Source organism: Suillus plorans (genome assembly GCF_016647745.1).
Source record: "Suillus plorans strain S12 chromosome Unknown HD556scaffold_4, whole genome shotgun sequence".
Classification (NCBI taxonomy): domain Eukaryota; kingdom Fungi; phylum Basidiomycota; class Agaricomycetes; order Boletales; family Suillaceae; genus Suillus; species Suillus plorans.
In genome coordinates this window covers 547,276-569,140 of record NW_024537388.1, presented here as the reverse complement: position 1 = coordinate 569,140, position 21,865 = coordinate 547,276, and the positions used below count along the sequence as shown (strand labels likewise).

Here is a 21,865-nt window from a genome sequence, read left to right as displayed (position 1 = left end):
CTTCAATTTGACGGCTCACGCTCATGCAATTTGAAGGCCATGATGGATGGTACCAGTGATCAGTGTCCTGCAGTTCTCAGAAAACAAAAGGGTTGCAAGAGGTACAAATTATTACTTAATGAACAGGAACGGGTTCAAGGTCCGACCCTGATATAGTTACACCTGACGGGCTGTGTCCGCTTGCAGATAATGATTGTGGCATGTGGATCGCGGCGCTCAAGCCAACTTTATGCTGCTGAAAGACGAGTTGCCATGGACAGGAAACGGATATTATCAGTGGCTGCATGTGAGCCCTTAAGTTCCTGACTTCATATCGATGGAATGCGTTTAAATTTGCACTTATCGAAAACCCTGAGGCCCTCGTTTTCAAAGCTGTGTTCATCAAATAGTAATGTAGCCGACATCACGTCGAACTGCCATAAGGAACAAAAGCGCCTAACTAATACTATTTGTAAGTTGAAGGCTTCTGCCTCGTTCTGTCTTCTTCTTCCCTCTACCTATTATGTCGCCGCTCTTCAAGGCATGGTCGTTGATAGTGGTCCTGGCAGCAGCAGTGCTTGTACCCAGAGGTGCATTTGCCCAGATGTCCAATGTGATATGCCTGTCCTCTTATGGTTGGGTAATGCTCTTTTTTATAGCTTTAGGGCACATTCTGATGCATGATTGGGTTATCTGCAGATGAACAACAGCCTCCAACAGAACCCTTGCGTGGTCGCTTCCTACCTCGAGAGCGTCTGCAATGGCGGAGGTACGCAGTTTTCATTTCTTAGTGTGCTTCAAACTTGCTAACTAGTTGGTGGCGCAGATTTTTCAATCAGTACTTTACCTCCCGACTCCCATTATGCAGCTCCCACGGTAGCTGAAGCCAATCCTTGCGAATGTAGTACGGTGACCTACTCGCTGGTTAGCGCTTGCGGTGCTTGCCAGAACGCCACGTATTTGACGTGAGTCAAGTCAAAGTCAAGTATGCTCGACTTCACAGAGCGCTTATCGCCTTGTAGCTGGTCTTCTTGGAGCTACAATTGCTCCTCGGTATCCAACCAACAGTCAGTCCGCAAGGCTATTTATATTCTCCAAGATTTCTAATCCATCTGATCAATAGATTTCCGGATGATATTCCGTCTGGCACCGCGGTTCCAAATTGGGCATATCTGGCCGTTAGTGCATGGCTAGTTATCCCAATTACCATAATTTAACTTTTTTGAAGATGACCGCTACGGGATTCGACCCTACCGCAGCGCAAGCAGACGGAGGTTAGCATTTGAGCATAACTTTTCTGTCGTTGAATCACTTTCACTCGCTTTCTGATAGATTCCCCGGAATCTACCGCAACAAAAGTGCAATCTACTGCTACAGTTGCTAACCCGAGCAGCGCGTCTGCTTCTTTGACCGGTTCTTCGGGCGCGGCCACAGGATCTTCGACCACATCATCAGCATCAACTAAATCGACAAGTTCAAACGCTGGAGCTATAGCTGGGGGTGTTGTTGGTGGAGTTGTAGGAGCTGCACTCATCATAGGTCTTGCGACTTGGTTCATTATAAAACGCCGTCGCTCTGCCACAGCGCCATCGGCCGCTTTCAGCGACATTGGCGGGGGTGCAGGATACACTCAAAGTGTTTATTCCCCTAACACTCATTCGTTCCCAACGCAACCCCAAATGACGCAACAACGTCTCTACGTATGTTTCTCATGATTTTATAATGCATCGACACTCATTTCATCACCTTGCGCAGGACCCATCTGACCCGTCCACTTTCCCAGGTTCGCCTCCCTCCCCCACCGTCCTGACCACCGCATCTAGCAACATATACCAAAACCCATCCATACCGTCACATGTGTTTTCCCAACAGTCGCGCCCAGGGCAGTACAGCGGTACTCCGGAGATCTAATGCGAGCCTGAAGATGAACGACCATTGGATATGACCCCCCTCATAATTTGATGACATTGCACTAACAGATTTATGTAACTGTGGGTTCGTCTGTCATTTCTTGCATCAGTACTTATTATTGTACATTCACTTGAACCTCGGTATTGGCTCTCAATTATCCATTGGAACTTTAAATCTATTGTCTAGTAGGACCATTGTAACATGAAAACGAAAGTATCGTGTACTCAAACGATCATGCATGGAGCCGAGCGGAAGCGCTCGACGTTTAGATTCTTCGTTATTTGCCATGGAGGCATCCTGCCAACGATCTATCTAGATTTCTAATACCAGGAAGTTATGACACAATCATATTGCATCCTCCCTTCTGTCACGTCAGCAATGGATCATCATTGCTGCTGTTAGTCATAGCCGTGACAGTGTCTACAGCTGAAGATGATGACTTTACGCAGAATGCAGCAATGTTCTGCCAGGGTATCTCAACCACATGTGCGTCGTCATCCTAATTAGAAGTGACATGTGCATGTGATGGCTGGCCTGCTGTCATCGGGTCTATTCACCGTGGGGTTAGCTCTACTTTGGGACTGAATGACTTTCCGTAGCCAAAATAATCCAGAATATTGTAGTCTTCCAACAACGATGATATGATACCCCAAATCTCGAGTCCAGCCCTTGCAAATTATCCACTCCCAATCTCCGTCGCATGATTCACCTGGCGGGTCACCCAGACATGTTCGGAGTCACTAGCAAAAAATGGTATGCAATAAATTTAGTCCAGGTCCTGAAGGACACCACAATAATATTGATAATATTAGATCGTGTATTTCAAGAGAGTAAAAAATATCAACTGTTGGTACACCTGGTGACCGAAGCGTCCAAGAAAGTTAGGACGGCCGGCCAAAGGGTGGACCGTACTCATCTGAGGTGCTACGAGATGAAAGATTGCCAGTAGTACAGACAATCGAGCATGTGGTATACAAGCACCTGGAAGTTGTTAAAAAGATATCCGAGCGAAAATGAGCCGATTAAATACACACGTTTTTCTTTAGGGCTGGTCTATCGATACGCAGGTCATTCTTGTCTATGCATATGGGTGTGCTCGCCGGGCCGCGCTAAGAATATATACCGCCTGTATCAATTGCGTTATCGCACCTCATCTAGCAGGTCATGTTACGGAGACCCGCTTCATGAGTACTGAAGTGGTTCGAGAAACCGAATATAAAGCATCACACAATAACCGGATTCCGTTCAAACCATTTTGCAGGCAGATCATCCATAATGACCGTATCTACACTCCCTCTGAATGACGGAAACCAGGTTCCCTGGATAGCTTTTGGTACTGGTACTGCCCTCTTTCGCAAGGACGCCGAGGATGCCATCCGCCTTGCTCTCGACAATGGCTTTACGCACCTCGATGGTGCGCAAGTCTACGGCAACGAGGACACATTGGGAAACGGGATAGCAGCTTCTGGCAAGTCCAGGTCCGAGCTCTTCATAACGACAAAGCTCGGAAAATTGCAGCCTGGTGCAACTCCCAAGAGCGCACTCCAGGAGTCCTTGAGGCAAATCAAAGTGGATTACGTCGATTTGTACCTTGTACACCAAGCCAACAACCATGTCGGGAAGCTGAAGGAGATCTGGAAAGGGATGGAAGAGGCTCAGAAGGCGGGCTTAACCAAGTCCATCGGAGTTTCTAACTTCACTGCTGACCACCTGAAGACTATATTGGAAATTGCCACTATACCCCCTGCGGTCAACCAGGTTGGTTTTATAAGCCTGTTGGTGTGATAGGCCTCATTTAACCATCATTAATAGGTCGAGGCTCATCCATATGTATGGCAAGCATTGCAGCCGAATCTTGCCATCCACGACCAATACAAAATCGTCACGTCATCATACGGTGGTTTATCACCTCTGTTCCGGGGAAAAGGTGGTCCACTAGATCCTGTGATTGAGCAAATCCGCGCTCGTTTGGAGAAAACTCGTGGCGCCCCTGTGTCTGATAGTCAGGTGTTGAACAAATGGCTTCAACAGAAAGGTGTTCTTGTGGTGACGTGAGATTTAATCTGCACACCGATGTGACTGTTTTCTAATACTTGAACCATCACAGAACCTCGTCGAAAGCCGAACGTATCAGGGAATACCTTGACACACAGAATGTGCCGGAGCTTACAGCTGAGGAGATCGCGCTTATAGACACTACTGGAGGAAAACTTCACAAAAGATACTTCGTAAGTTTAGAGTTTGACAATGACTCACGTTCTTCTGCTCATATTGCATTTCAGCCCGGAAACTGGCCGTCCGAGTAAGTCAGTGATTAGTGTGGTGGGACAATAAATTTTTCCACAATTCACATCGTGTCGTCGTAGAAGCCCAGCTGGATCTCACTTGTAATAGCAGTTTTTGTAATTTGAATAGTGTTGAATCACGTGATTTTGAGGCATTGTGGGCAGTGGCTTTTGTTATTTCTGTATATATGTAGTGTCTTGCGTTTGTGGTGTTGCCAACAACTATGTCATCCCCAGCTCTGTCTGCGCTGCCAACCTATTCATCAACATCAAAATCTCGTCTGCAGTCGCTGTATTCCGATATTCACAGACAGAAATATTCCAACCCTTCTTCTTTCCATACTTACGTTGACTGGTGGCATGGGACACTCAAGGATGTCACTTCGCGAGGTTGGCAGGGAAGCGACGGGTCTGACGGGACAAGCAACAAACTTATTCTAGGAGCACGAAGAGTTCTGGTGGATAAGTTGCGCTATGAAGGTGTTGGCAAGCCTCTCGGTCTCGGAACCACCATAGTGCGTCATTAGGCAGCTCTTACACTTCTTGGTATTCGACTCACCGCACTGCACTAGTAAAGGCCGAGATGCGACGAAATAATGACATAATACCACTCTCCCAATTTCTTACTTCACAGCAGTCTGTGTACGACCCAGGCTGGCTCCCATACCGACTTGCTTCCTTCGTGGTCGGAAAACCACTATGGTGGGCGATGGAGCAGCTTGACATAGTCCGCTCAGAAGATTCTTATACAGAAGCTGAGATGTGGAAGAAGATAGAAGGGGACTATGTCATGCTTGGGCTTGTTGCACAGGCCGCAGATACCCTTGAAATCATGCGAGACGGTGCCGGACTCAACCCAGCTGACAACCTGTACACTTTCGAAGATTTTCGCAGAGAATTTGGGGCCAAGATATTACCCGGAGTTGTGCTGAGCGAGATAGATACCAAAGTCCTGATCAAATTTCTCGAACGGGAAAGACGTGTGGTTGTACAGAATGGCGATGTAGGTGTTTCAGTCGCATATTCTGACTCGCTGACTGACATCACTGTAAGGTCATTAAATTTGTGACAGCGAGTCATGATCGGGAAATCACTGCTGTGGATCGAGGAATTCTACAGCTCAAGACAGCAGTGAGAAATCTCCGTGAACAGGTTGATAGCATCCAGAATAAGATTGATCAGTAAGGAGCGCGTTTTTCCGCAGCACGTCGTTGAATGACGCATGTATACATCTAGGACCACTTCAAATATCTCAAGCGCCCTGCGTCAGCAGCGCAAGTCAATTGCACTAGCAGAGTTGCGGTTTAAGAAACATCTGGATGACCTGCTTTCAAAGCGTCTTGGATCCCTTCATAATCTAGAGTCAACATTGATCAGCGTAGAGACGGCCGCCGGTGATGTGGAAGTGAGTTACCCCTCCTCTTCTGTAAATTTCGTGTTACTCACTAGTAACCTCTTCAGATTATGAAGACGTACGAGAGTTCGACGGCAACATTAAAAGCAATCCTAAGCCACCCCTCCCTTCAACGCAACAAGATTGAAGAGACAATGGATGCGCTTGCGGCATCGACTGCTGATGCACGTGAGATAGATAATGCTATCAGAATGGGCGAAGACATGTCTGCAGCAGACGCGGGCATAGATGATACAGAGCTAGAAGCTGAACTAAACGTGTTGGTGGAAGAGGCAGAGAAGGAGAGTGCTGTAGCAGCTGAACAGGTGGTTGTGGAGAAGCTTCAGGGCATTGAAGTTCGTGTCCCAGAAGGCACACCAGTTCAGGTTGAGGCCGCTCCCAGGCGGATGGCAGAGGCAGCATAAGAGGACACCTTACATAATATTAGCAAATGTTCCTTAACTTGATGACGCAATATCCTTATGAGAAGTATGAAGTCGAGCTCTAACACCATCTTGTACATTTACAATCAATGGCACCCATTCGTTTGCGACATCCCAAGGGCATCACGACGTTGCAGGTTGACCTCGATAATGCTTTAGTTCAAGATCTTCAGCAGGAAATATTTGAAGTGTCCGAAATCCCACCATCGCAGCAAGAACGTATGTACCCTGCAAGCGCCTTCAACAAGGTCATTTAAACGGTGATTTTGATGCATGTTAGTCAGGTCGGGGTACCCACCGCGATCGCTCACAATTGTCCCGGAGCTTCCGCTTTCGAGCCTGGGATTAAAGTCCGGTGATCAGGTCATTGTGAACCAGAACATATCAAGCTCGGTGCGCGCCCCGCCTTCCCCACCTAAGGCCAAGCCGGCATCTTCCCAGCCACCTCAAACCTCTTTGTCACAACCGAATTCAAGCAGGCTCGCACCGAGGAGCAGCGGTCCAGACTGTGTTGAGACACCAAACGGCGCGTTAGTGCACAGGGTAAGTTAATGCGTTCTCATATTGATCGGTTATCTGTCACACGCCATAGATCGTGCCAGACGATAACTCGTGTCTTTTTTCGTCTATCGCCCTCATTTTCGAGCAAGATGCTCGCAAGGCGCAACAGATACGACAAGGTCAGCCATCACATTGATTCAGAATCTATCAGATGGATTGATTGGCGATCCCCACATAAGTCGTTGCAGATGGCATTCGAGCAGACATGGAAACCTATAATGAAGCTATTCTTGGGTAATTGATATCACTGCATACCACAGTATGAAGCTGAGCTAACTCGAATTTGCAGCATGAGCCGAGATGCATACATCGCCACCATTCTGAAGCCTGCGACATGGGGAGGTGCAATTGAACTCGGAATCCTCGCCAAGCATTATGGCACGGAGATTGCATCTATTGATGTCGAAACCGGAAGGTTTGATCGTTTTGAGCCTCCATTAGAGGCGAGCACGGGCAACCGGTAGGCACCTTGTGTGACCTTCGTTTAGACGCACTTTTAACGCATTAGTACGCAGTTGCATCGTGATCTATTCCGGCATTCATTATGATGCCGCGTCATTGGCGCCTATGGCTGATGCTCCACCTGAATGGCATCAAACTGTCTTTCCAATCGTGAGCGCTTCAGTATCGTGCATGCCATTCTAGGGTTATTTACTCTTGATGTTAGATTTCCACGGACGACGACGATCCAATTTTGTCTGCCGCTAAAGCATTAGCTACTATCTTACGGGGAAAGAAAGCGTATACTAACACCGCAACATTTGATATCAAATGTGAAGTAAGCAGGCAATTTCATCGAATGATCTGCACAATGAATGATTGATGATCCGCACAGGACTGTGGCAAGGGATTGAAGGGCGAGAAGGATGCAAGAATGCACGCCCAGGAGACGGGCCATGTACGATTCGGAGAATATGAATGATATCCGGATTCCAGACTTGTCCATACCATCACCCTGATGTTTCATGTATTTCACTAGGAAACCGTGACGTGCGCAACATAGTGGATATTCGCATATGACGAGTGCTACAGAATTTAGCTTCCCGTAATGATATCGCTCTCTATTTCCATCACCACTGGCACATGGTCTGATGCGCCGTAGATCTCACTTCTAATCTCGCACATCTTGACCTTTTCCAGTAGTCGCTCGCTCACCACAACTACGCAGATGGATGCTGATTTAGGATAAGCCAGCTAGCAGAGATTGTCAACTTACACATATCCAATCTCCAACCAAGGCCTTTGGTCCGACAATCAAAACGGTACGAGAAATATGTGTAGTGTTTGTCTTCTGGATGATTCTGCCTCCAGACATCAACAAATTTGCCAACTCCAACAGCAGATTCAGGAGGATTGAGAATATTTTGAAACGCTTCCGTTTCATCTTTTGTGTATCCAGGTGTCTTATTCCAATTTGACTTTGCATTTGCCAAGTCTGAATATAAAAATGTAAGATACACTGGACCAAAACCGCAGACGGTGTGAATCGTGCACCTATTGCGGTTGGCGCGACGTTGAGGTCACCCATCCATATGACAGGTTTCTTCTTGTCCAGATCCCGGATATACGTGGTGAAGTGCTCATTCCATGTGTTCTTCTCCTTCAGCGTCTGGGATAGATGAATAAGTGTGCACACCATATATCTGATGATCTGACCTTGAGCCCCTGACCAGCGTTCGTCACGTATGTAGCTACAATATAACAACCAGGAAATTCCACCGTAACGATACGACCCCTGACGCTATTTGGGTCTGGATGTCCCGGAAGTTTTGTGTCTACAGATAGAGGCTTATGCTTGGAAAGCACAGCTGTTCCTGCTGCGTCGGGTCGAAATTAGAGAAGCAGGGAGCTAATGAAGGTCATTTACAGTAAGTCTTCTTGGAAGATATAGCCCAGGTACAATGAGGGAATCGCGACGTCAGAAAAGGGTCTACAGGAACTTCGTTCACCTAATATGAGAGTATTAGCAAGACAGGGACTAGAACATGCATATCATAGTATGTACCTTGGTCTCTGTTAGCACGAGAACGTCTGGATCCTCCGCCTCGACATAGAATTTGAATCCCTGACGAGATACAATACCGAAATGATTAGAAAGTCAACACAATATGAATTCATCGCGCTCACCTTCTTGGAAGCCGATGCAAGCGAACATATGTTCCACGTTGACAAGCGAACAGTGCCTGATATCCGGGGAGGAAAACTGATGTTGACAGGCAGTACTTTATTAGTAGGCTGGCCATTGCTGGCAACGGCAGACCCTGGCGAGTCTTTCGATACTTTGGCCTTTTTTGAAGTAGACTGTGTGACTTCATCATCCGATTGTGACTCGGATGCCGCTTTACGCTTCACTGCAGTTTTCTTTTTGGGTGGCATTAGTTGGCGGGTCAAGAAAGACACGTGAAGTTGGCGAGATGGTAATGGAGCTAGTCGTAGGCCAATTGTGGACAATGCACAAAGTTGTGGACTGCAGAGTGTTAAAAATACCATGGACCCGACTAAGTGTTATTTCCTAATCGAGCATACTTGTGGGCGCGCATTTGCCACAGGTGCTTAATTTAAAAACCAACCTTGCTTAGGCCTTTTGCGACTTGAACTTTCGCGCTTTGGACAGGGCAACAGCTTTGTTTCTGTAGCTTAGTTTGTGTGTAAGCTAAGCCAAAGCTACCAGTGCCAATCTAGTTATAAACAGTCCACCTCTACTTTGAGGCTCTCAACACGACGCGGTACAACCTTTATTTCTGGTGCTTATTACAGTCCTTAATTAACTCATCATCCCTGTCCTCGAGCACAGTCAACATCACCCAACATGCTTACGCATCGTGGATTCTCCGCATGTATAATCTCTGAGGGCAAACCGATCCCCGAGTATCTTGCTGCTGTTGTCGGCGAAAACCCAAAGACAATCTCGTGTTGGATCCCGAGTGAGGTGGGAAAGGTAACTCGATTCGTTCATCTAATCACGACGTGCCTCACCGATGCCACCAGACTTTTACAGTATACTGGAGAGATGAAGGGACAAAAATGCATTCATGCGCATTTATTACACTTGACGGATTCGTAGTTCCTGGTCGGTTCTTGTTTGGCGAAGGGGAGACTTGGAGGAATGGCGTAAGGTCAGGTCCGCATACAGAAAGGCCCTTCATGTTTGCACAGAGGCCAAGCTCGGGTCAGTCATGACAAACAATGGGTACATTGGCATGAAGGCTCATGTTTGACAGGTGCAAGTGAGCAAAGCATGAAGGACGCTGGCTCTATCATGCTCAAGATTCGACTTGTCACGCTGGATGGGTCGAAGGCAGCAAATCCACTGCAGAATATTCCAGATTTGGACTCGCAAAGTCACCTAGGCGATCATTGTATTGGGTGCGCATAAGCAGGGCCTGTTGATGTTTCCGTGTCTGACAATTTTGAAAGGTACGGCCAGGAGATGGACACATACAAGCAGTCACCCATAACGTGGAAGGTGAAGGCGTCCGACCAGGGCAGTAACAGGTCACACGTTACCTTTCTGTTCCGGTACAGGTCTCCCGGTGAGTTTTGAATCCCTTGTGAAGATTCATCCTAATAGCAACAATTTTAGAGTGGCTGATGGCGCAAGGAATAATGCCCACTGAACTGCAGGTGCCAAAAAATCTTCCTGTGAAGCGACGGGTCGCCAGCGCACCCGTTGCGCAATCGGTGAACGCGCCGATTACCCCAAGCCCAAGTGCTTCCAACTCGAAAAAGGCTGAACGGTATGAGCGACTCGTGAGTATAACTGTTTCGTCATACCATCCAACTCACATATTCGTTTGTCACGTAGAATGCAGAACCAAAGAATACCTTATATCCAGAACAAGGTCGAATGAGGCCTGCACTCAGTGTCAGGACCGTGAGCGTCGGGGGCCGAGTTCGGCCCAACAAATTTGCAGGGGAAATGCTACTCGATTTTCAGGTTAATCCTCCACTCGATCCAAGTAGGTTTATGCAAGGCCCATCCAGTGCGTCTCAAGAGTCGGACAGCACGGTAGGAAATTCAACGGAGCCAGGCGATGAGGGCCAGGAAGATATGACTTAGAGAGAGCACATTATTTCGTTCTGTTGTTTGCTTTGACGGGCTGTCTGGTATCTGTAGAACTATCTCTTGAAGAATACGATCATTAGGGTGTCTGTGCAAAAATTGTAAAATAGTTGACCATCAATATCATCACTTACTACAGCCTCATGGAAATATAGTACGGAGGGCGTTTCATTGTGAATTACTGAACGACAGAGGAAGGGTTACTGCAACGATTTGTGTTCACAGCAAGGGCTGCACAGACAATGGCAAAGCGAGAGTATTTGGATTTGTATGTACATGTTGAATTCTAAAGCCGTCGCCAAATAACGGCGTTCAATTAAACAGTACTTCTTCTGCTTTCTCGGAAATATAATGTCTACAGCAGCTACACAGCCAACCTTGTTATGCACGCTGCACATTTGGCCTTCTAGATGGAATTTACCATCTATTGACCCCACATGTATTGCAGCGGTTTTCTACCTGCAATTGACTATTCCAGGGAAATTCGAAGTTGTAGAATGTACTAACCCCGACGTGTCCCCTAGTGGTACGTTTATATATCTCGTCGCTTGGGCTTGCATCTTATAGCGTTATTCTGCAGGAAAGCTTCCCTTCCTCACACATGGCCATGCCACAGTGTCATCCGTCCCAGCCATCATTTCCTTCGTTTCTTCGCTGGCAAAGTCTACTTCATCAGGTGCAAGGGATCTCGACGCGTCTCTAAGTGCACTACAAAGAGCAAAGCGAACTGCTTGGTGCTCGCATGTTGAGGCGAATATTGGGGACCTCGTAGTGAGTACATGCATAACATTTTTAGGCCGTTCAATGGTTGATATTCCCATAGGCATATTCGTTCTATTCTGTGGACGACAACTTCTGGAAACTTACAAATCCAATCATGGCATCTATGCTTCCCATTCCGCAGCGCTACTATGTACCTGGCCGTATACGTGAAATGCATCGACCACGCCTAGAGGCTGCAGGTTTGTGGACACAAATAGCCTCTGAATCAGAGAAGGACTCATTCGGGAAACGACAAAAGAAAGACGACCCTAAAGACAACTATGCGCGCGCTTTTGAACGGGACAAAGTGAGATACTCTTTATTTGCTTAGATAGACCCGACGTTTACTACATTGCAGGTATCTGCGCTAGCGAAGGCATCGTTTGCTCTTTATGCGAAGTTACTGAATGGACAGAAGTTTTTCTTTGGGGAACGGTGAGCGATACTAGCGTTTTTTTTTTCCTTTTGTGTTGTCTGAGCTCGTTATTAGGCCTACGACTCTTGATGTTTACCTAGCTTCGCACATTCTCCTGTTACTTGATCCGCCATTCCCGGACCATTCAATGCGATGTATTCTAGAGGACTCATACCCGACGCTCGCAGAGCACGCGCGCAATGTGCAGACAGAAGTCTCACAAATACCGCGGCAGTATCTTGTTGCTCCTGCGCAAAAACAGTCGTTGCTGTCGTTAATACCGCGACCCCTGACCAACCCTCCCAAACCCAAGGAGAGCCGAATGGATGAAGCAGACCTTCGGTTCCGTCGCATGCGATGGATGTGGCTTGCGCTTGCCTTTGGCGGTGTGGCGTGCTACGTCGCTCAACTCTGGATAAAGGTCACTGTTGTGGAGGCCAACAGGAGACCTCGACGTGTGCAGAGACATGAGGCTGATCAATTTACAGAACATGAAGCAAAGGTCATGGACGAGGAAGAAGGCAAAGAAGATGAAGATGAAGATGCGAGTGTCCAGGATGGGGACGAGTAGGATGATCCTAGGCTCCAGAGTCTACATGCGCTTGCGGCTTTAGCTTCGGCTTGGTGCACTATATTCATACTGTGACGATGCTCGCCTCGTCCATAGAACCGTCACGGCGGTACCTCCTGTACCTCCAAATTCCATGATTCCATTACTGAATATTAAATCCACGTGCTTGTCAATTCTAACAATCCTGCCATCATCATCAAAGCTACAATATGTCGTGGCCAGAGCGCCAGAAATTGTATATTTTATTTTCGTCGACTCATGTGAGACTTATTTTTGGACATCTATAGCGCTATGGCGACGCTGAAGACACTTTGTGTTTTTCCTTGCCTTATGGCTACTAGTTCTTCATCGGCCCATTCTGTTGGCGATGCTTTGGCTCCGGATCCGGTCGCTCTGGTGGTCTCAAGTCAAAAACTTTTTGATGATGGAAGCCCCAGACGAGCGATACGTTACCTTCTAGCTATGATCCTGAATTGCTATTCCATATCCAGGACAGTACGCAAAACAGAATACGACACCAGCGCAGTCTCCAAAGTATTCAAGCTCGAGAAAGGTGAAAATAATATGTCAATATGAGTCGTTGGACTCCCACGCGTGCGCCTCAATTCTCAATGCACGATGTTATTTAAGTGATAGAATCTCGCCTTGAAGCTGGTAAGGAACTACTTAGACTACTCTTTTCCATCATAATACTTCTTCTCATAGATCCATGCCTCGCAAGAAGCACCGTCCATACATCGCACTCCACCATCGCAACTCAAAGCCAGGATTTCACTTCGCTCTCATGCTCTCACCCAAGCAAGAAACTCGCAATACGTCCATCCATGACTGCCACATATACCACACCGTCAACACAATCCAATCAGGCGTTAAATTCAATCTCAACGGCATGCCAGAATGGCGATACGAACATAAAGCTGCCAATGGTCTTCGAGAAGGCATGGTCATAGGAAGAGTACTCATCGCAAAGCTGCCTGCACACGAACCGTTGGTCACGCAGGCAGAGCGCATAAATGATATCCTTGCGCAAGTCCCGCTCGTGCAGAATGATGCACAGTGGAATTGCCTAGTGTGGCTTATCGAAGCATTAGCTGCGCTGCGAGCCAAAGGGGGCGACTTTAGCACGATTCCAGAGGTCACAGTCGGAGGCCAGACGGAGGGCAAAATAAAGGCGTTCGGCGACATGGCCAAGGATAGCGTTTTGAAGAGGTCAGGCTCGCTGCCTGACTGCGCTAGCGATCTGCCGCACATCGACATGAGAGTTCGTCAAAAATGAGGAGCGCCAGGTACAAGATACCGTTTATAAGAAGATGTATGCCCATTTGCATAGGTGCTTGTCGTATCAAGATGACAATGTCCGCCATGTGGATAGCGCACATTTAGTGACTTTGAGTTGACTCAATCTACCTGGCAAGGAGCGATGTATTATGGTCATTTCCCGTTTTTACTTTCACCTTCTTTCTTTCTTTTCTTTTAAAAGAAAAATGTTTCACCGGTACCTTTGCCACCTGCAACTTCTTGTTGACGAAACCACTATCAAGGTGCCAACGCTCTTCCAAGTTTCTCTCCCTCGTCAACCATGTCCGTGTTCCTTGCACCCTCTTGCACCTCATCCAATACTTATTTGATGAAAAGAATCACTCCGGTGTTTGTTCGGTTTTGGTTTCTTTGTTGCCAATGTACATGCAGGTCAATCCTTTGGTGGATCCCGGACCATACTAAGGTGGGCAGGTGAGTCATGTAGTTGAATCCTGGTTGCACAACGACCTGCTCATACTCACTACATCATAGGCACAAGTCAAGCCACCGCAGCATTCGCGAGATTTTAAGCAAACGTGTGACTGGGCCGTACATGCACTGACAGACATAGATGCTGCCAAACCAACAATAACGGCGAGGAAAGAGAAACGCATATTCTGTGCAAGGTGATATGGAATATTCTGAAGGGGCTCTCGATTGATATCTCTGAGGATGAGGAATTACCGATGGACGACGACGAGCTTTTATATCCTGCATACACCCATGGGCACGATTCTGATCGATTTGGCAGAATTGGTATTGCTGTCGTATGGCAGAAATTCCGGCAGAACATGCAGGAGCATGTTTAATTCATTATGACATAACCTGCCGGTACTGGAATTCTATTGTGCTAGGGGTATCATGGTTCATGATGTGTAAGTCCTCCCGCATGAACTATTGATTTGAACCATTTCTGAATCCGTCTCTTGGCAGCGCTCTTGCAATCCCGAAATACAAATTGCTCCACTTGTGCTATTTGTGTACTGCCAGTAGTAAAGAATTGTTTCATATTGTGACCTTGCGTCCCCTGCCTCAATGTCCGTGATACTACTTCCCTTCGGCGTTTGCCATCACTGATGCTACACACTAGCTACTGTAATTTTTGCATCACCCGTATGATCGTACAGTGACCCGTACTGTACCGTCGAGGGTATCGAGGACACCATATGACATATGGTACGATACGGGCGGTAGCCGTATTTGAATACCAACCGTAAAACAGGGATATTGATTCGTGTGAGCTAAGCAGTGCCCAGCGCGACCCGGGCCCGGGCAGTAGTCCAACTCAAGGAGCCGATTATCGTCATAAAATATACCTCCCCCTGCGCTAGCACCCCTGCACGCCCCTTCACCTGATTGAGATCCTCAAAATTCCTGGAGCATGTGGATATTCACCTGGTGTTCATAACCCGATATGAGCACTGCAAAGGACTCCACTATCGACCACCTAATGCGAGGATTCAATGTTTGAATTTCATAAAGTGATTTAGAAAAGCTAATTTCTTCTCGCCACATAAATTGGCACCTGCAGTGGCCCAAAAAATCAAGGGGACGACTCTGCTGATCAGAGAACGCCATCTTTGTAACGCTAGCAAACCCACACAAGTACCCAGATGAACATATCGGAACTATGACGATACAGGTGTTTGACTTCGCCTCCTATGTGGTGAGATGATCAAGCGCCATGAATAGCACCGTACCTGTGCGCTTGTTGCACTCAAGACTCGCTGCAGTCGGCATATCATCATTGCATAAAATGTCCATTACAGTATGCGACATCATCTCGACGACTGACCGCTGTGTCAAGATGCAAGTATATATCTATCCTTTTGAAATTGGACATTGTACTCAGTGCACCGCTGCTCAATGAATCAAACTATTCAATCGTTCATGCACACGAACAACCGAGCAGTCATTGCATTGTTGAAAAGGAGAATGGGCGCAATTGCGCAGGTCCAATGACTCATAATAACATATTTCTCGAGTTTGAATACTTTGGAGATTGCGCTGCTGTCCTGGATATAGAATAGCAATTCAAGATCATAGCTAGGAGATAAGGTATGCTCTGACAAACAATCATCGATTCATCGCGCAGCAAATGCAAAGGAGACTTCTGTAGATCCACACGCTTGAGTTCGCTGGCACACACATTAATGGCACAAATGGCACATGCTCCTCTGCGTCGAACACTTGGATTCCTTGATACTTCTCTTCAAAAGTTGGTCGGAAACTTTGGGTCTTCGTGAACAACAGAATCAGGAGAGCGCGGATGACATTTCACGAGTCCGCATCTACAAGCGTTCAATCCCATCAGTATGAGAATGCTTGGCCAGCTGAGCGCGATGATCAAATGCAAAAGGAACAGGCAAGATAAGACAAGAAAAATCACACCTGGAAACCCTCAAGTGCTTGAAAACAACGAGATTAGGTGCACGATAATGATTGCAGACATGTACACACAACAAATCCTGCACATACACGAGGATCCCGGGCCACCGGTGCGACATGGACAAAATGAGCACGCGCAATTTCGAAGTGTCGTTCCTAAGTAAAGGTCTAGAAATGATTAATGATGCGGCCAAGACCAGGGACAGTGGCTGGCAAAAGATCACCCAACCCGGGAAACCGGTTCACAAATTACAAACGAACCCAAAATACGCACGTCGACACAACGGGGCTTCCATCATCAGGAAGTTCTTAATCTGAAACCACCAGAGCAACAGGATGAGCCAAAGCATCGCCAACAGAATGAGATGATGAAGAACTAGTAGCCATAACTTAGGCAAGGAAACAAAACTGCAAATTGAGCAAAGGGACCTTTAGCAAGCAGATGACAACAAACAAGAAAGGAATAAAAGGTCCGGGATGATAGAGCCAACATACCGCAAAACCAATCCCTTACAGGCTGCCATCATCATCAAAGCTGTTCGAAAAATATGTCACGGCCAGAGCACCAGGCCCCACCAGAAATTGTATATTTTATTTTCGTTGACTCACAGGCGATGTGAGACTGATTTTTGGATATCTATAGTATTATGGCGACGCTGAAGCCAAAAAATACACTCAAAAGTATGCTTATTCGCATGTACATCCCCTTGCTCTTCTCAGTGTCATACAAGCACCCGTAATAAACAGATCCAGGCGGATATGACATACCGTGCTCTTGAGTTGCTCAATCTTCCTTCAGATGAACCTGCTTTTCTGTTAGATATAGGATGCGGATCGGGGCTTTCAGGTGAGATCTTGGAGGAAGAGGGACACATCTGGGCAGGCGTAGATATCGCGCCAAGTATGCTCGGTGAGCTCCAAGGTTTTAGCATAGTAAGAACTACACGTGGCTGATCATAATCAGAGGTCGCACTAGAGAGGGATATTAACGGCGACCTTTTCTTGCAAGACATAGGTCAGGGATTTGGTTTCCGACCAGGAAGCTTCGATGGAGCGATAAGGTCCGTGACTGGACTTTCTTTTCGTGATGCTATCTTATAGTCTACTAGTATATCTGTCTTGCAATGGCTTTTGAACGCTGAAACATCGCATCCAACGTCTTCACCCCCACACCGTCTTACTCGTTTCTTCACGACTCTACACTCTGCTCTTCGAAATCCCTCTCGAGCAGTCTTTCAATTTTACCCGACTTCCGACGACCAGATACAACTTATTACCTCGATAGCGCAGAAGGCTGGCTTTGGAGGAGGTGTCGTTGTAGATTACCCAAATTCCAAGAAAGCAAGGAAGGTGTTCCTCTGCTTGTTTGTTGGCGGAGGAGGCATGCAGCAGCAAATGCCTAAGGGCATAGATGGCGAAGATGATGAGCAAGTAAGATTTGAGAGAAGAAGGGAAAAGGAAAGGAAGAGGGATGTAAGTGGGAAAAGAAAGAATATGAAAGACAAGGATTGGATCCTGAAGAAAAAAGAGGTAAGCCAGATGGAAACCGACCATGCCTGTTTGCTCAGTGACATCATTAGCTGTATCGCCAACGAGGAAAAGAAGGGGTACCAAGAGATTCAAAATTCACCGGCCGCAGGCGTAAGCCAATCTTCTAGTGGAATTTACACCAGATCTTTGTGAAAGGATACCATACAAGTACCTACGTCTACTCATGTCCGTCTGTCTACGAATAGCTCAGGGAGGGTCTTGACCGCATCCTGAGCATTGTTCCGGATGAACAAGCCTTGGAGGGCAGCCATGCTGATCTCCCTCCCATTAGACATCTCTTTGACAGTGAATTCTTCCACCTGCCGCCCCATGGGTTCTATAAGTTCCGGTCGGATAGACTCACTACCGCCGTAGAAACGTGTAAAGAGCGTGCGTGCCTGTACGGGTGACGCATTATCAACAAGCACGCTTAGATCAACACGCCCCGGTCTGATGAGTGCAGGATCCAAACTTCCAAAGTGATTTGTCGTCATGAAGATAATCCGCTCTTCTCCCGAGGCAACACCATCCAAAGCGTTCAAGAAGCCAGAAAATGTGACGGAGGACTGATATCTATAGCATGTGATGTTAGCCGTGCGTTCCGAGGCATCAGACTCATCAACTCACCCATCCTCGCTTGTTTGCATGCGTTTGTTAAATGCGGCATCCACGTCTTCGATGAGAATAATGCTACGCTCCGGGGCATTCGATAACAGGTGATTGAGTTTATCGTCGCCGAGTCCTCGTTCCGACAAATTGAGTAGACATATGTCATATGATAACGATCCTGCCAAAGCCTGAATATAGGAAGTCTTGCCTGAACCAGGAGGGCCGTGCAAAAGATATCCCCTTCGATATGGAATGCCCCGGTCCGCATACCATTGGCGTCGTTGCAGAAACGCGTTGACATCCTGTTCAACCTTTTCACTTACACCAGTATCCAGCACGACACTATGTAGTGGACGCTTTCGCCGAGGTTGACCAAATGGCTTCCATTCGATCCCCCATGCGGTTCTGATCACTAGCTTTCCTTCTTGACCGCGGAGAGCAAGGTCGCGTGCTTCTGCGAGGAGCTTCGAGAAAAGATGGCGATCTCTGGAGAGTGTTGTTACTGTCACAGTTTCCCATGGCGTGCCCGACATGAGTTGCATCGAGCGCGTCTCACGTTCTCTTTTCATCTTGATCGTATTGTCATAGTAATGTTATGAAAATATGTTCCGTGTTACACATGATGCGACTGACCTGCATCCAAGCTCCGCCATACTTGAACCAATGCGTTCCTGGACCTGCGACTAGCCTGAATAGAACAGAAGAACTCCCATTACTGCGTTGCTCAACCGCAGTTTCGACACTTAGTTGATGGCTGCGTAACCAAGACTCGGTTCTTCGAGAAGTTGGAGCAGCTGATTGTGCATTGTGTGCAAGCCATGCGAGAAACCACTCATATGCGCGGTCTTTGTTGTTCACCTCTAATGATACGAGAAGACGTCGGCGAAGTGCGGTAGTACCAAAGACCAGACCTTGGCGAAGTACAGTTAAACCAACGCCGACGCCCTGGTTCACGTGTCAAGTGTGAACAAAGAAATTTTGGAAATGTAATACGGACCATGAGACCGAAACCAGCTTGGAAGTAGGGGCTATACTTTCAGATAGCCCTCAGTATCTCGCAGGTCGCTAGAGATATTACGGAGAACGTACTTATCACCTATAAGGCTGCTAATGATGGAGGATGAAGCTGTCCCTGCATCTTGGGGTATTGCGAGACCAGTACTGGCAGTACTTGTCAAGCCTGGTGCATTGGCAACCTGGCCGTCCAGGGAAGGTGTTCCAGAAGCATTGTGAATAGCCATGATGGGCCAGTATCAGTCGAAACCAGAGAATGCTGTACACTTTAGATAGGCAAATTGCCCAAGCTAGTTTCCCTAAGGCAAACTAAATAGAAAAGTGCTTCTTTGACGAACTAAGCTTGAACTAAGCAAAAAAAAAACGGAGCGATTCCCAATTTGGAGCGCGTTTGTTAGCGCGACCTTCACTGCCTGCTTTTCTCGTTATCCTTTTCCATCGTGGTGCCATGGTCAAGCACTCGTCCGTTGCTGAGGCATACTCCATTCTCGGTCTTCAAGAGGTATAAGATTCTTATTGTTGTAGAAACGCATTTAATCAAAAATCATGTTTAGGGTGCCACTCTCGAGGAGGTCAAATCTGCTTATAGGCAGGTGAGTTATCCGGCAAAAGTACATTGACGGCTGCTCCAACAATATAATTTTCAGCATGCGCTGCGCACTCATCCAGATAAAAATCCTAATAATGCCGATGCTACTGCACAGTTTCAGGCAGTTGGTGATGCATACACTGTCCTCCAAAGGCACCTGAAACCGCCTACTGGCCCCAGACGGATGTACCATCATGGCATGGACGACGACGACAACGACAACGACGAATATGACGACTACGAGGACTACGAGGACGATCTCTACAACTCTGAGAACGAAGCAGACCGCACTGCATTTTTCATGTGCGTTATTACAGTCGCTTACATAGGTATACACCTGATGCATTCTTCACAGGTTTCTTTTCTCCCAATTTTTGAATGAGGGACGTATGCGTTTTAAACGGCGTAAGTGATTTATTTCCCCATTTGTTGTTCGATGGCAATAGAACGCCTGGTGTAGCCGACCCTCACCGTAATTATCGTCGTCGATCGCTCTCCCCCGAGACCCCTGAGCAATATAGGGCTCGAATCGAACGGAATCGCGCAGAGCAAGTCGAGGCTGAAAAACGGCGCGCTGAAAAGACAGCTGAGCGCAAAGCTTTTGAAGCACAGCAACGCGAGAAGGGTATGTGATTCGTCTTTAGTCATTACAATTATAAATTACCCCTTTCTAGAACGTAAAGAGGCAGCTGAGAGGCAACAAGCTAAAGTAGCGTCCAAAAAGGCAGAATCTGTAGCCGCTCGTAAAAGAGCGGCTGAGACTGCCGAGGCTCAGCAACGGCGTGTGCAGACCATAAGATCAGAAGCTTTTTCGGCTGCACGTAAGGGAGACGCTGTCAAAGTCAGGAAGGCAGTCTGGGAAGAAAATGTCGATGCTGCTGGAGGCGAAATCAAGCTTGGTTGTGAAACATACGTTAAGAGGCCACCTGAAGATCCGAAGGAAACATTGTTGCATATCGCTGCACAGCAAGGTGATGTCGACCTCGTGGAGTGGCTAGACGCCCACAGTCAGTCACGCTGTTTTAATTACCGCTGTCACGAGTAATCTAACCCCATGTTTTACGTTCTAGGTGCAGATCCGGAAGAGCGTAACGCTGCAGGGCTGTCGGCCTTCCACTCGGCGCTTCAGCAGGGTTGCATCCCAATCATAAACCATTTCTTCCAGTCATATGATCCGAAGCAAGACGACGACCATAGCGCGATTTATAGCCTCTCACCACCAGTGTCGCTTCTTTCTCTAGCTTTGGAATCTGGCAAGCCCGAGGTTGTATGGCTGATCCTCGAGAAGGGTCTGGCTTCCACCCAAGATATCGGAAATGCGTGGACGCAGGTGACGTCTGGACAGACCAATCAGCCACTGTTCAAGAAACTTCCCCGAGATAGTGACAAGTTTTCCGAGATCCAGAACCTTCTGATGACGTTCGGAGGATTCACACCGCCACCAACACCAAAGGTCTCGAGTCCAAAGGATACGAGACATGATTCCCCTTCTCCCCTTTCGCCGTTTGTGCGGGATGGCTCTGCCAAGAGCCGTCAGCAGACTCGCGCCAAAAAACCAAGCGTCGACCAAACCCGTCCCAATACTCAAGCCAAATTACCCCACACCGGCTCCCCGCCTGGCTCCTCAGAACCTGGCCAAATCCATTCGCGGGGTCCCGGTGGCGGACGTGGGCAGGGTCGCGGACGGGGTCGTGGTCGGGGTCGTGGACGTGGAAACTAGATCGTTATTCAGTGATCGCATACCTCTGTTCCGCGTGCTTCCCGGCATCAGTATGTCTCATGATTCTTCCATTTCATTCTTTCATTCCTTGACACATACCTCTCCCTCGCATCAAGCCTCACCATGCATCCATAAGTATCAATTACATCATTCGATGGTCTTATTATAGCTGACATCATGATCGTGAGCTAATGTTCATATCGCAAACTTGTGTAATATTTACTCTGCGCATACACCATGCTTGTATGTAAATTAAATCGTTGTATTCTTTGATAGCCTCGGCCTTGGTTGAGTCATTAATGACTATTTGCTCTTGTTTGATTTCAAAGCTGT

At 47.4% G+C, this 21,865-nt stretch overlaps 11 protein-coding genes across 11 annotated transcripts; 9 read left to right on the top strand and 2 right to left on the bottom strand.

Annotated features, from left to right (window-relative positions):
* Positions 1-111: 111 nt before the first annotated feature.
* Positions 112-2,256, top strand: HD556DRAFT_604895 (uncharacterized protein). Its single transcript, XM_041311072.1, has 8 exons — positions 112-619; positions 679-748; positions 806-944; positions 1,002-1,046; positions 1,103-1,157; positions 1,208-1,253; positions 1,312-1,679; positions 1,735-2,256. Exons 1-8 carry the CDS (start codon positions 503-505, stop codon positions 1,888-1,890), a joined length of 996 nt encoding a protein of 331 aa, XP_041166098.1. The 5' UTR covers positions 112-502; the 3' UTR covers positions 1,891-2,256.
* Positions 2,257-3,165: 909 nt separating this feature from the next.
* Positions 3,166-4,196, top strand: HD556DRAFT_1226638 (NADP-dependent oxidoreductase domain-containing protein; the record flags this gene model as incomplete). Its single annotated transcript, XM_041297092.1, has 3 exons — positions 3,166-3,648; positions 3,703-3,941; positions 3,998-4,196. The coding sequence occupies 3 exons, from the start codon at positions 3,166-3,168 to the stop codon at positions 4,194-4,196; spliced, it is 921 nt and encodes a 306-aa protein (XP_041166097.1).
* Positions 4,197-4,371: 175 nt separating this feature from the next.
* Positions 4,372-6,065, top strand: HD556DRAFT_1330055 (Snf7-domain-containing protein). Its single transcript, XM_041301698.1, has 5 exons — positions 4,372-4,690; positions 4,753-5,178; positions 5,229-5,356; positions 5,412-5,580; positions 5,637-6,065. Exons 1-5 carry the CDS (start codon positions 4,400-4,402, stop codon positions 5,991-5,993), a joined length of 1,371 nt encoding a protein of 456 aa, XP_041166096.1. The 5' UTR covers positions 4,372-4,399; the 3' UTR covers positions 5,994-6,065.
* Positions 6,066-7,605, top strand: HD556DRAFT_1262479 (uncharacterized protein). Its single transcript, XM_041299069.1, has 8 exons — positions 6,066-6,230; positions 6,292-6,554; positions 6,604-6,691; positions 6,752-6,806; positions 6,862-7,032; positions 7,088-7,184; positions 7,240-7,350; positions 7,408-7,605. The coding sequence occupies exons 1-8, from the start codon at positions 6,101-6,103 to the stop codon at positions 7,492-7,494; spliced, it is 1,002 nt and encodes a 333-aa protein (XP_041166095.1). The 5' UTR covers positions 6,066-6,100; the 3' UTR covers positions 7,495-7,605.
* HD556DRAFT_1330049 (Endonuclease/exonuclease/phosphatase) lies at positions 7,606-9,175 on the bottom strand (the record flags this gene model as incomplete). Its single annotated transcript, XM_041301697.1, has 8 exons — positions 9,143-9,175; positions 8,700-9,084; positions 8,578-8,637; positions 8,440-8,521; positions 8,229-8,389; positions 8,067-8,181; positions 7,789-8,007; positions 7,606-7,732 (listed from the first exon to the last, which is right to left on the bottom strand). Exons 2-8 carry the CDS (start codon positions 9,060-9,062, stop codon positions 7,608-7,610), a joined length of 1,125 nt encoding a protein of 374 aa, XP_041166094.1. The 5' UTR covers positions 9,063-9,084; positions 9,143-9,175.
* Positions 9,176-9,381: 206 nt separating this feature from the next.
* On the top strand, positions 9,382-10,307 carry HD556DRAFT_1213582 (uncharacterized protein; the record flags this gene model as incomplete). Its single annotated transcript, XM_041296621.1, has 5 exons — positions 9,382-9,510; positions 9,561-9,741; positions 9,794-9,938; positions 9,990-10,105; positions 10,156-10,307. Coding segments are annotated over 5 exons (723 nt in total), but the record flags the coding sequence as incomplete, so codon positions are not given.
* A 679-nt stretch (positions 10,308-10,986) lies between these two features.
* On the top strand, positions 10,987-12,383 carry HD556DRAFT_1227217 (outer mitochondrial membrane transport complex protein-domain-containing protein; the record flags this gene model as incomplete). The annotated part of the gene is made up of 5 exons (XM_041297149.1): positions 10,987-11,161; positions 11,216-11,406; positions 11,459-11,704; positions 11,756-11,832; positions 11,888-12,383. The coding sequence occupies 5 exons, from the start codon at positions 10,987-10,989 to the stop codon at positions 12,381-12,383; spliced, it is 1,185 nt and encodes a 394-aa protein (XP_041166092.1).
* A 704-nt stretch (positions 12,384-13,087) lies between these two features.
* HD556DRAFT_1330034 (uncharacterized protein) lies at positions 13,088-13,650 on the top strand (the record flags this gene model as incomplete). Its single annotated transcript, XM_041301696.1, has 2 exons — positions 13,088-13,522; positions 13,544-13,650. A coding segment is annotated over exon 1 (404 nt), but the record flags the coding sequence as incomplete, so codon positions are not given.
* A 2,968-nt stretch (positions 13,651-16,618) lies between these two features.
* On the top strand, positions 16,619-17,728 carry HD556DRAFT_1227148 (S-adenosyl-L-methionine-dependent methyltransferase; the record flags this gene model as incomplete). Its single annotated transcript, XM_041297140.1, has 6 exons — positions 16,619-16,654; positions 16,714-16,751; positions 16,802-16,980; positions 17,035-17,131; positions 17,180-17,600; positions 17,651-17,728. 6 exons carry the CDS (start codon positions 16,619-16,621, stop codon positions 17,726-17,728), a joined length of 849 nt encoding a protein of 282 aa, XP_041166090.1.
* Positions 17,729-17,782: 54 nt separating this feature from the next.
* HD556DRAFT_1437497 (BCS1 N terminal-domain-containing protein) lies at positions 17,783-19,450 on the bottom strand (the record flags this gene model as incomplete). The annotated part of the gene is made up of 5 exons (XM_041305708.1): positions 17,783-18,173; positions 18,228-18,778; positions 18,843-19,154; positions 19,207-19,237; positions 19,299-19,450. The coding sequence occupies 5 exons, from the start codon at positions 19,448-19,450 to the stop codon at positions 17,783-17,785; spliced, it is 1,437 nt and encodes a 478-aa protein (XP_041166089.1).
* Positions 19,451-19,577: 127 nt separating this feature from the next.
* Positions 19,578-21,860, top strand: HD556DRAFT_1330018 (DnaJ-domain-containing protein). Its single transcript, XM_041301695.1, has 7 exons — positions 19,578-19,725; positions 19,778-19,816; positions 19,871-20,115; positions 20,168-20,217; positions 20,273-20,437; positions 20,487-20,819; positions 20,883-21,860. Exons 1-7 carry the CDS (start codon positions 19,672-19,674, stop codon positions 21,530-21,532), a joined length of 1,536 nt encoding a protein of 511 aa, XP_041166088.1. The 5' UTR covers positions 19,578-19,671; the 3' UTR covers positions 21,533-21,860.
* The last annotated feature ends 5 nt before the right edge of the window (positions 21,861-21,865 follow it).